This window comes from Branchiostoma lanceolatum, chromosome 10 (assembly GCF_035083965.1).
Source record: "Branchiostoma lanceolatum isolate klBraLanc5 chromosome 10, klBraLanc5.hap2, whole genome shotgun sequence".
Taxonomy (NCBI): Eukaryota; Metazoa; Chordata; class Leptocardii; order Amphioxiformes; family Branchiostomatidae; genus Branchiostoma; species Branchiostoma lanceolatum.
Window position 1 is genome coordinate 1,665,632 of NC_089731.1, and position 13,162 is coordinate 1,678,793.

At 41.2% G+C, this 13,162-nt stretch overlaps 1 protein-coding gene and 1 non-coding gene across 2 annotated transcripts; both read left to right on the plus strand.

The window, feature by feature from the left end:
* Positions 1 to 353: 353 nt before the first annotated feature.
* On the plus strand, positions 354 to 12,733 carry LOC136443178 (ATP-dependent RNA helicase DDX19A-like). The gene is made up of 12 exons (XM_066440316.1): positions 354 to 505; positions 2,525 to 2,687; positions 3,204 to 3,342; positions 3,910 to 4,002; positions 4,687 to 4,789; positions 5,160 to 5,274; positions 5,486 to 5,663; positions 7,528 to 7,600; positions 8,184 to 8,348; positions 8,768 to 8,930; positions 9,425 to 9,616; positions 10,879 to 12,733. Exons 1-12 carry the CDS (start codon positions 443 to 445, stop codon positions 10,947 to 10,949), a joined length of 1,518 nt encoding a protein of 505 aa, XP_066296413.1. The 5' UTR covers positions 354 to 442; the 3' UTR covers positions 10,950 to 12,733.
* LOC136444132 (small nucleolar RNA U85) lies at positions 7,058 to 7,334 on the plus strand. The gene has a single exon (XR_010757232.1). It is a non-coding gene; the product is annotated as a small nucleolar RNA U85 (small nucleolar RNA).
* Positions 12,734 to 13,162: the final 429 nt, after the last annotated feature.

Sequence of the window (13,162 nt, forward strand, 5' to 3'; positions counted from 1 at the left end):
CAGGGTTACCACCGCAAGGCTTAGCTTATAACGTTGCATGTTGGTTCCTAAACAACGCGTCACGGGTTCCCAGTTCACAAAATAACTCGAGTTTAAACTAAGGTATACAACATATAGTTTGTAAGACCATAAAAGAAATCTGTGGTTAGAGTTTGACTTAGACTGTTCTGCTTCTGACTGAGATTTCCGGGTCACTAATTATTTCTGTTTGGATGCGTCGATGTCCCCAGGCTAGCCGTTAGGGCCATTGTCAGTACCGCCACTTCGCGATTTTTGTATGAACTGCAGTAAGTTTCACACCTGCCGCCATAACGCTCAGCGCGCATGCGCGAGTCGAGAACTCTGGGAGAGCCGCTTTCGACTCAGTGGAAGAAGTGCGAACTCACAGTTAGCGAGAAGAAGTCCACGTTTTCCCCAGTTTTAGAAGAATTCCTCGAAGACTATGGCGGACGACGCTTGGGCTCAGGCCGCGGACTCACAGGAGAGCAGCCAGCTGACGGAAAAGGTGAAAAACAGCGCGTTGTACTGCGGGTAGTCCCGCGGAAAGTACGGCTTGCTTGCCGCGCGTGGTTTGAAGGGGGAGGGGGGGTACTGGGACAAGGAGTGACTTGCGACCAAAATATACGCTTTGGGAAACGCATCAAACTTCAAATTTGTCTGTTTTAACATCACTGAGCCTATAATGTTACATTTGCTACTATCCATTGACCATTTTACAGGTAGAGAAGTAAAATTTTCTCTTTCTGAACTAAGTGAACATGGCGTGCCAAGCAGAAATTCATTTATTCAGAAGTACTCCAAACTAAGGCAGTGATTTCAGGGGAATACCCTGAGACACAAGCCTAGCGTAGGACTGAGAATTCTGACAAACGATAAAGTCGTCAGAGTCATAAACTCCAATATGAACATGTGGGGTGGGGTGGTAGCTCTTTGTGCCTTTGTCCTCAGTCTTACACCAATCTTGCCTAACACATGGACAGGACAGAAGCACACATTATTAGTATGTCAAAGAAACAAATTATCACCTTTTTGTTGTTTACTTGTGCAGCACGGCCAGTAGACAGCTTTATAGTGTGGTGTGGAATTTAGATTCCGAGACAACTCGGCCCCTGGGACAACTCGGCCCCTAGCCATTCAGGACAACTCGGCACCAAGCTCAGGACAACTCGGCACCTATTACTCAGTGCATGATAAGTGTATTTGGGGCTCGAAGAATGACAATTCTACCGATCTGACAGGCTGATAAGTGGAACAAGAATTTTAAGAAACTAAACTCAGTCCATACATAAGCATTTTTGTATTTCCGTAAGTCTCAAACGTTGCAAGACCGTCAAAAACATGTTGCGGGCCGGCGCGGCGACGCCATTTTGTTTGTTATTTTCGACGCTCTTTCACGAACTCGCTACGCTTATGTTCTGTTATGAAAGTGGTTATAACTTATAACCGATGAAACTAAATGTATAGCAGTTCATTCTGTTTTGTCGGTCAAAGATTTTAACAGTTTGTAGGTTTTCAAAACGCGTCGAGACAACCGAGATGATAAAACTTCCTTATTCATATTCAAACTATTAAAGCGTTCCGGGGAAATAACCTGCAGAGTTTTACAATTTCCTATCTTTTTTAGACGAAATGTTTGGCAGTTAAATATGCTTTATACCTCATGTGGATTTTAAAAACTTCCTGTTCTGTTTGCTGATCTATGTCAGTTTTGAGGTTCGGTGCCGAGTTGTCCTGAGCTAGGGGCCGAGTTGTCCCGAATGGCTAGGGGCCGAGTTGTCCCAGGGGCCGAGTTGTCCTGATACCTGAAATTTACACAGCAGTTTTTTGTTTAGACCTGATACACACTTGGAAAATTTGCTGGACGTACGTCACATTTTTCCTGGGTCTGAATCAGCTCCCGTCCTCAGACTGAATCAGGTGAAACAAATCAAAGGAACGAGTAGAAACAAGTGATCCCAACCGAGATTCGAACCCACGCCGAAAACGGTAGCCCAGATCACAGGCACGCACGCCTTAACCACTAGGCTAAAAGGTCGCGCGACCAGTTAGACTGGTCAGTAGGAGGCGCTTGAAACCCCACTGTTACACAGGGTCACTAAAAAAAAAAAAACTACCCATGGCCAAAGAAAGTTGTATGTCCCAAATAAGATGTGCATTAAAAAAAGCAATTATCATGCACAAAAATGAAGCTGGAATGTGATGCCAAGGGGCAGTTATAGTTATACAATCTATACAGATATAGAAGCTGGTGTGTTTTGCTGAAGGGCAGTTGTACTGGCTATGTAGATACTGGTACAGAAGCTGGTGTGCTATTTTAAAGTGCAGTTTTACTTAACCTTTAGCACACTGAAGTAGCTGTTTGGCACTCCATTTTTATTCAAATTATTGGCTACACAGTTAGGCAGTTGGAAGAAAGTTAAAAGTTTTAATTTCTACATTCTCCCACTACTAGATGTACTTTACCAACAGTGAACATTGAGAGGTATCTAAGTTTCTAACAGACGTTTGCCTGTTCCCTTCCCAGTTGAAGGATGTTAAGATCGACCCGGAGAAGAAGACCCCAGAAGCGGCGGCGGCGGCGGCAGGCGCGGGGGACGGGGATGACAAGGCAGCGGCGAGCTCAGGGTCTGCAGCAGGGGGCTCTGCAGAGGCGAACGGGGAGAAACCTGCAGATGGGGACGAAAAGGGTTCGTTTGATATCTACATTCAAATTCTTTCGGTTGACAAAAATGTATATCATTATCAAGTTTTTGCCATTCTGTTGTCTTGCTGAATGCGACGAAAAGGGCCAGTTCACGTTTAGTGTCATTGTTTTATTGTTGAAAAATATACAGCTGCCCAGTGAAAGTCATTCTGTTGTCTTGCTGATGGTGGACAAAGATTATGGCTATTCCACTGTCTCGAAAAAACATATTATTCATTAAATATTGTTTTTGTGAAAAAGTTTTATTAAATCATGCCTAGAAAGGTTAGCGTTCAACGGTTGGCTTGATGATATCACACACACTTACTATACAGTTTATCATCTGTTGTGCTTGTACGAAGATGAAATGGTATAATGCCATTGTCAAAAATGTTGAGATGACAAAAAAAACTACCCTAGGTGGGGAAAACCCCGAATGTAGATTCCTTTCACGTTTTTCTTTTCAACCTTTTCCTTCTCTACCAGTTCCTAAACACATGTTATATTCCCCCTACCACAGCTCCCAGTCCTGAGGAAGTGTCGTTCCTCAGGAAAGTCTTACGGGAACGTCTTGTGCAGAATAAGAACGAGGTGGAGATCATGCAGAAGGACCCCAACTCTCCGCTCTACTCCGTCAAGAGCTTCGAGGAACTCAACCTGTGAGTGGAGGCCTTGTTATTTAACCTTCTCCCTGCTGCCTAACCCCATAACCAATACACATCTGGTGCCAAATAGCTACTTCAGCGGGGAGAAAGAAAAATACAAAATATGTCTACATTTATTTGTAATATTAAGATTTTAAATAGAGCTATATATCAGCTTTTTGGAGCCCTGAATATCAGTTTGATACTATTGGAGGAATACTGGAAATGTAGTTTTCTTACAATCATACCTTCACCATAACGTAGATTCATTGCTTGAGAGTTGGGGACTATGTCTTGCTGTGTATTAAATGATGATACTTCTGTACTTACTTATCCTTTCAATCCTGTGTGAGATGAAAGAGTACTAAGACTCTTCTGGGTCTGGCCTGCACAATGGTTGTGACATTTATAAGTATGTTCAGTGGAATGAAATGTTGTTGAGAGTTGAGACCATGTTGTTGCACCCTGTCCCCCAGCCCCCCTGACCTGTTGATGCATGTAGTGGTTTAAGTCTCTTTATATATATATAGTATTACTATGAGTGTAGAGTTGAGACCATGTTGTTGTGTCCTGTCCCCCCAGCCCCCCTGACCTGTTAATGGGAGTGTACCACATGGGGTTCAACGCCCCCTCCAAGATCCAGGAGACAGCCCTGCCAATGCTACTGGCCGATGAGTAAGTCTTCTTCCATTCATCTATCCTACAGTGTAGAAAGATATTTACGTGCTATCCCCTGCTTTATGATATTGTTGACCAAATATCTTACTAGATTCTAAGACTCGGGAGGACCCTGGTATCTGGAGACTACCCGGTCTACCCTGCCCATGGGAGTCTCCTTATCTCTATCTGTCCTAGTCTGATACTTCAAGTGTAGAAGGCCATCAGTATCTGGCTGAGGAATAAGTCTCCTTCTCACATACTGTAAATCACTTTAGTATAGCCACAGGAAAATATAGCGGTTGGGGGAAAATTTAGTAGGTCACGGCACTTAGTTTTAACGGTGGGAACAAACATTGCTGTCTCAAATATTAGTGATCAAATATTTGCGATGATGAAATTTTAGCGGTTGACTAGTGACCGTTAAATCAGCTAAAATTAAGTTACAGTTAACAAATCAAGAATTACAGTAGTTTATTTGTCCTAGAGTGTAGAAAGGCCTCCACCAATATAATAGCAAGTATATGCTTTCCCATCATTTATGTTAGTATTTATCTATGTTTCTATCACATAGTTTAGTTCTATATACATGTATGTATTTGACATGAGAGTGAATCACAAATTTTTCAGTACCTTTGCATGTTTGTTGTGTGACTGGTATTGTCAAATACTGGGCTTATATTTTCACTCCTCCCCGTACAGTAAAACGAACATGATCGCCCAGTCCCAGAGCGGTACAGGGAAGACAGCTGCCTTCGTCCTCACCATGCTTAGTAGAATTGACACCAAGAAACCTTACCCTCAGGTAAGAAAAACAGCCTTAAATCTTACCTGACTTCCTTTATTCATTTACCTATTAGTAAGTAATATACAAAGTCAAGGAATGTGTGGTTGTCTCAGAATCGTGTATAGAATACTGAAATTGTTGTTTTCAAGTGTTGTTCTTTTCATAGATAATTTCATCAGGTTGGTAAATGACTGAATGGGAAAACAACCAAGGATTAACATACAGCCAAATGCTGTCACCTTCTTCAGAGCAATAATGACTAGTTCACTTTAGTGCGGTGCAAAGTTACTGAAGATGTCATCGAAGCATTGGATGTATGTTAGTCCTTGGTTGTGAATTAAGAACTCTCTTACCGGTATTCAATTGTTGTTGTTGTTGTTATTTACAGGCGCTGTGTCTGGCCCCCACCATGGAGCTGGCTTTGCAGATCGGCCAGGTCGTGGAACAGATGGGGAAGTACATGGAGGGGTTAAAGGTCGCCTACGGGGTCAGGGGGAACAAGGGTGAGTTCATAGGTTAAAGGTTGGCACAGGAATGCAGTTGGCTTTTTCTCTAGTTGTTTTAATGACCAGTGTTTTTGTAAATAAAATGACTGGAATTTTCTTGTGTACACTCTTTTCAGGGTAAATGGGGAAAAGTTTTTTGACAAAAATTTACACATTACACACAACATAAAGTTTGTTGTTTTGTTGACATGTTTGTTATTTGTTCCAGTTGCACGTGGACAGAAGCTGGGTGACCACATCATCATCGGCACCCCCGGCACGGTGTTGGACTGGTCGCTGAAGCTGCGGGTCATTGACCTGAGGAAGGTGGAGGTGTTCGTACTGGACGAGGCAGACGTCATGATCGCAACGCAGGGACACCAGGACCAGAGCATCAGAATACACAAGTACTTACCACTTATCATTATAACATACACACACATGCAGGGACACCAGGACCAGAGCATCAAAAACACAAGTATGTACATACACATGTACACACACATGCACACACACACAGGGGCACCAGGACCAGAGCATCAGAATACACAAGTATGTACATACACATGTACACACACATGCACACACGCACACATCCACGCAGGGACACCAGGACCAGAGCATCAGAATACACAAGTATGTACATAAACACAAACACGCACGTACACACACTCACACATACACACACACAGGGGCACCAGGACCAGAGTATTAGAATACACAAGTATGTACATAAACACACACACACGTACACACACACACACACACTCATGCACAGGGGCACCAGGACCAGAGCATCAGAATACACAAGTATGTACACACACACGCACACACACGCACACACAGGGACACACAGGGACACCAGGACCAGAGCATCAGAATACACAAGTATGTACATGAACACACACACGCACGTACACACACACACACACATACACACATACAGGGGCACCAGGACCAGAGCATCAGAATACACAAGTATGTACATACACACACACGCACACACATACACACACACGCACACACACACACTTGCACACACACTCACATCCACACAGGGGCATCAGGACCAGAGCATCAGAATACACAAGTATGAACATAAACACGTACACACACATGCACACGCACACACATGCACACACACACACACACATCCACGCATGGGGCACCAGGACCAGAGTATCAGAATACACAAGTATGTACATAAACACGTACACACACATGCACACACATGCACACGCACACACATGCACACACACACACACACATCCACACAGGGGCACCAGGACCAGAGTATCAGAATACACAAGTTTGAACATAAACACGTACACACACATGCACACGCACACACATGCACACACACACACACACATCCACGCATGGGGCACCAGGACCAGAGTATCAGAATACACAAGTATGTACATAAACACGTACACACACATGCACACACATGCACACGCACACACATGCACACACACACACACACATCCACACAGGGGCACCAGGACCAGAGTATCAGAATACACAAGTATGTACATAAACATGCACACACACACACAGCGGCACATAAGCCAAACCGTTATTTTCTTTTCACATTAGTCAGTACAACTCATGTTTGTGTCGACTTGATAGACACATCAATGCTTTGAGGGTTGAAATAGGCCTTGCTGTTTCCTCTTTAAGTTAAAGTTAAGTTATAACACCTTTCCGGTTTCCGTTTCAATATGTAACCACTACAGGAGGGGGCTAGTCCACTCTTAGTTTTCTTATAATATGTGAGATTAACATAGACTTGGTGAGTTCCATGTGATGATACCTTACTCATGTGAGTCCGCCCACCCAGCCGTGCGCCTCTGCCCGGCTAACTTGTCTGAATCTTGGGGGGAGACTTGAGTACAGCTCTCCCCCTGTAAGGGCAGGCACACAGAAAAACTGTCTCTTTGGGTCGCGTGGTCGGGAGTCATCGCCTCGCGATAAAGGACGGACAGGACAGGCGATCCGGTTGGTCGAAGCCGGGCGGCAGGCTGGCTGGGATTAGAGGGTGGTCATGTGATCAGTTCTTTAGTAATCTGATGTTGCTCACCAAGTCAGTAGATTTTTAAATACTTTATTATTTTTTTTTACAAAGATTGGAAACAAGTCCAATTTTACCCAGTTATCCCAAAACAGCTGTTATTGCAATATGCTACTGGTGAAGTCTTACATGGCATCTGTTTGTATCAAAACTGAAGCCATGGCATGTTTGTTTATTTGTTTGTGCTTTTACCATAGAAACCTGTCAAGAACCTGTCAGATGCTGCTGTTCTCAGCGACCTACGATGACCCCGTCATGGCCTTTGCACAGGTAGGTTAAAGTTCAACACTTCAGTTTTTCTAATACATCAGAACTACAACTACAAGTTTCAGCTTTGTGACCTCAGAATGTAGGTTCAAAGTTAGGTTGCTGTAAGTTTAATGCCTGGATAAAGGAGAAGAATTTTGTACATTCCTGGTTCTCCAGTTCATCCCTTTACTTTAGTCACTGACGAAAGACAGCGGATGCTGTCTGAAATGTCTGACCGTTTCAAAATTTTATCCAGTTGCTTGAGTATCTTTTGGCAAATCTTATTACCTTGATGACTACTTGTCATCGTATTTTGTAAGCTCCTCCCTAGTAGTGGTGCTAATAGATTATCAAAACTCTTGGTTGAAAAACTACTCCAAATCCATTTGATAGTGTGGTTTGTAATTTTAGCGGTTGGGGGGAAAGGGAGTAGTTCACAGTACTTAATTATAGCGGTGGAACAAACATCACTGTCTGTAATGCTAGTAATCAAATTTTTGCAATGAGGAAATTTTAGCGGTTGACTAGTGACCGTTTAAGTAGCTAAAATTAAGTTACCGTTAAGAAATCAAGAATTACAGTAACGAGTAATCCACACCCCCAGGTGGTTGTGCCGGACCCTGTCATCATCCGGCTGCGTCGGGAAGAGGAGAGTCTGGACAACATCAAGCAGTACTACGTCACGTGTGAGAACCGAGACGCAAAGTTCCGCGCCCTGTCCAACATCTACGGTGTCGTGTCGATAGGACAGTGCATGATCTTCTGTCATGTAAGTATGATCAGATTACAAAAGAAACTATCAAGTTCCGCGCCCTGTCCAACATCTACGGCGTCGTGTCAATAGGGCAGTGCATGATCTTCTGTCATGTAAGTATAGTGAAGGCCATTACATTTAATTTCAAATTATCATTTTATAGTGAACTCCTCCATTTGAACTGTGTTTGATTCCATTTTTGGTGTGGACAGGATTTAACAGGTTTTAGGATTATGTTCTTAAAAAGAGGGTTTTGTGGTTAAAAGATATGGGCATTATGTTTGATCAGATTCTGAAGTTAGAATTTTGATTGAAAAGACTGGATTGGAAAAATATTTATGAGAATGTACACATGAAGCACTCCTGGTGGAGTAGCTAATAATCAAACAATTTAAATTGATCAATTACCAATAATAGATCATTTAATCCTCCAGACGAGGAAAACAGCGGCCTGGCTTGCAGAGAAGATGAAGGGAGACGGGCACGCCGTCGCCTTGCTGACAGGAGAACTGCTGGTCGAGCAGAGAGTCTCTGTCATCAACCGGTTCAGGGACGGGAAGGAGAAAGTTCTCATCACCACCAACCTGTGTGCCAGAGGTCAGGATCTGTCAATCAATCAATAGTCAATCAATGAAAGTAACTTGGGTAATATGCAAATGTAATCACATCTGGGGTGGGAAAGAAACATTCTCATCACAACAATCTTAGACACAAAAGGGCTTAAAATCTTAGAACTGCATCAGAAAAGGAAAATAATGACTGAAGTTCACATTCGCTCCCTGGTCACCTCCAAATTCCTGTTCGCATGTGAGATCTGGACTCTGAGTCTGACAGCAAAACTTGAGAAAAGAATACAGACCAGAGATGAAATGCCTTTGGAAGATCTTAGAGATCACATAACATCTCAAATGCTGAAGTACATCTCTACATTAAGAAGAAGGGAAAACCGAGAAGGGTGGAGAAACCTGGTAGCCAGATCTTCTGTAGTGTCCCAAGGGTCAAATAGTTAGTGTTAGACTAAAGAGTAGATGAAATGAGAAGGAAAGGAAAATGCTTAAGTAGACTCTTATCTTCTGTCTTCCATTTCCCAGGTATTGACATTGAGCAGGTGACGCTGGTGGTGAACTTTGACATCCCGGTAGACCAGTTTGGGCAGCCGGACTGCGAGAACTACCTCCACCGGATCGGGCGGACGGGGCGGTTCGGCAAGACCGGCCTCGCCATTAACATGGTGGACGGCCCCCGCTCCATGTCTCAGCTCAGCAAGATACAGGACCACTTCGGTAAGCAGGGCTCGAAATTCATTTTTGGAAATAGGTGCACTGGTGCACCCAACCCAAAAAATTAGGTGCACAGAAAGAATTTTGGGTGCACCACATAGAATAAGGTTGAATGTCAGCAAAACATAATAACAATGTTTAACCTGTAATTCTGTAGCTAACCTTAAAATTTCAAACAAGACTTAGTGATAAATCAAATAAAGTACAACAAAAGGTTATACTACTTTTTCTGGTAGAATATTCTGTATACTTAATGTACAATAGTACCCTTATCCTATAGCCTACAAAAATATCTAGGTGCACTGGTTCACCCAGAGTCAAAAATTAGGTGCACAGCTCCAATTTTGGGTGCACACAGGTGCACATGCACCCACTATTTCGAGCCCTGGTAAGTGACCATAGATATGACATCATACAGTGAATAATTTCATCCGGCTGTTAGATCACTGGATAACAGTTCTTTATACACAACCAAGAAGTTGAGAGCTAGCCGACGGTCGGTGACCCTCTCACCTTCCTCCTTGCAACAATGACGTACACATATTCAGTGTTCTCACCAGGATTTTTTCACAGCATACGGGTTTCTTTGCGTGGCAAAGCCGCAAAGGCTGCTGGCAGTAATATTTTAGGGGGTCTGTGGCATCCTCCCTCTGGAAATTTTGCAAAGACACTATTTCCTGCATTTTTAGAGCTTAAGTTTGTGTAAATAAAGCCTAAGTTTTTTACTTTTGCATCAAAACAACAGAAAAGCCCCCCTATGCTGATTGAAACACAGTGTAGGGGCCAAAATCATCGCATAGGGGATCCAAATCACAGCGTGGGGGCCCCCTACACTCAACTGCCCTGGCGAGAACCCTGATATTAGTATTGCTCTAAGGGAGGTGACAGACGATCACAGAAACCTTTGTTAGGTTGTGTATAAAGAGCTTTTGTTAACCTTTTACGATATCTCAGTTTTTACAACCGCCTAAGTTAATTTTGATTCATATTTTTCAATCTCATTGATACAGAATTGCACAAATTATAACATTTTGTGCCAATAGTTAAATACTGTATTTGTGTTGAATGGTAACATTCTATTTATAAACAGCCAAGGTAGAACTTGGATTTAGATGAAAATTAAATCAATAGATACAAATATAAGATTTTGAGTTGAAATATGGAAAAATGATAATCTTCTGTGCTTTCAATTGCTGTTGCAATGTAGATTTAGAAAGAAGTCAATGAACTTCACTAACCCTTTTGTGGATGATTTCTTTCCCCAGGGAAAAAGATCGCTAAGCTGGACACAGAAGATGCAGAAGCTATTGAAACTGCAGTAGGAGAGCAGGAATAGAAACAAACATTGGTGTGATACCCCATACCTTCCTGTCACCACTACTTAAGAAGAATGAACTGCTTCACGCCTACAACAGACAACAAACAATGTGACGTAGATGTTTAAGTCTTCCTCCCAGGTGTAGCTGAAATCAGTGTTTGACAGTGCACAAGACTGAAACTTTTTATTTGCACAACATGCAATATACAATAAGTAATTCTGTCTTAAGCCCCTGTCGCGCTTGTGCATATATACAAGAGTGCAGTTTGCATGAGTTGCGTCTTAACATGATTTTGGTTAAGATTAAGTTTGCAGCCGAAAAAGTAATTTCTTTGGTTCGATAACTAGGCTGCACAACGATGGGTCAAAGTAGAAAACAACTTCCTCCTCGCAAACTTTACTTAAACCAAATGTTACTGTGGAACTCATGCGCACTTGAATATACGCAGTGTGACAGGGCCCTTACCAAAGGTTGTTTGTAAGAAGTAGCTAAGATCTGTGTTCAGTTTGGTGAATGTTTTTGACAAAATATTTCCCTTTCTTCAGCCCAGCATGTGATAAGTGCAAAACGATTGAGACAGGCAAAGTTGACATGCATTTAAAGCACAAGAGCTGAACAATCTGTGACTCATGGGAATTTTGTTTCATTTTGTAAAAACTAGATTGTTGTTAACGTAAAACTATCCTAAAAGTTGGATGTTAAGATGATCTACTTTCTGCTTTTGTTGCGTGACTTTGCCAATAGCTAATACCTACCTAATTTGAAAACAGAATTCAGTAAGTTTCCAAGAAGGAAACTGAAAAAAAAGAAATTAGAAATTTAACAGTTGTGTCATAATAACACCATATCATTACAAACTTAAAGCTAAGGTAGAGTGATTAAAGTTGTTTTAATGTTTATGTTAAAGGTTAGAAGTGTTGGTGTACATCAGAAATTTAACTACTGTTAATAGTACTAAAATATGTGAAGCTACACATATAGTTAATGTTATATTGCGGGCTAAAGTATAACTGCATATACATGTACATGTACTGTTTATTATGATTTGATAACTGTCATACAACATGTTTTATACACTTTTATAAAGTGATGTTTTGTTTACCAAAAGTGTAATTAACTAAAAAAAATGTGAAAGATTATATTATTATGGAAAAAAAGTGTTATGCAAAAAGGTTTATGTGCGAGAGAAAAAGGATGTTTGTGTAGATACTGGCATGCATGGAAAGTGAGAATAAAAAGAGTATTATGTAAAAAAAAAGCCACTATTTGAACTATTTTGTGAAATTCCATTGCTTGTGACCTAAAACGGGTAGATGGCCCAACATTACTTGGTGCAATAAAATATCGCATTCTGATGTTTCGATATGATGTAAATTACGTTATCTAAATTGGTATTTTTGATAAGCTCTGCTTAAAGCCGAAACTTAAAACTTTGTAAGAAAAAAAGTGAAATAAAGGAACTTACTCCTATTAATACCAGTAAGTCTATATTGTAAAAGTTATAAACTTACTTTACTGTAGACGGTGTTTTTGCTCAGCAAACGTTAAGTATACACAGTAGCTGTATATCCAGGAGTTCTTTGCTTTTATAGTGTAAGTTTGTATAACTGTTAGACATTGTTTTCTTGACCTGTCCTGTATAGAAGTACCAAACTGTAGAAATAGATGATTGTACAACCAAGTGGTCAGTTTTAGTTAAAATAAGTAGAATTTTTCGTTAAGATTCCTACAAACATGTGTCTAATGTTAACATATATAGCTCAGAGCTTGTTATAGGTGTAATAAAAAGATCTCCATGTAGTTAATGGTCTTGAAGTTTGTTATTTTTCTTTTATCTTCAGTTTTCTACATTGTCAGTGAAATCAGTGTATCTTTATTTGGTGTGGACATAGTTTTTACGTACCTTGAGTCTCCAGATCCACTTTCTGACTTCGATCTTTATTAATCAGTTTTTTGTGTGATTTAAAAACTGTTGGAAGTTTGACAACACTCGTACTGTAAAGGGAATATTCTTGATCAAAATTAACTTTCAATTCTTACAATCCTAAACCATTCCAACGGTAATAACAAGCTACACTGAGCATGCACGTGGTTCATATCTTACTCCCACCTGTATTGAATGTTATTTAGAATGTTACGAATGAATTATTTTATGACTTAAAGTTTACTTTGATAGATTCAAAGTCCTCATAGAATCTAGACTTTCGCCATAGACACTACTATAGTGTCA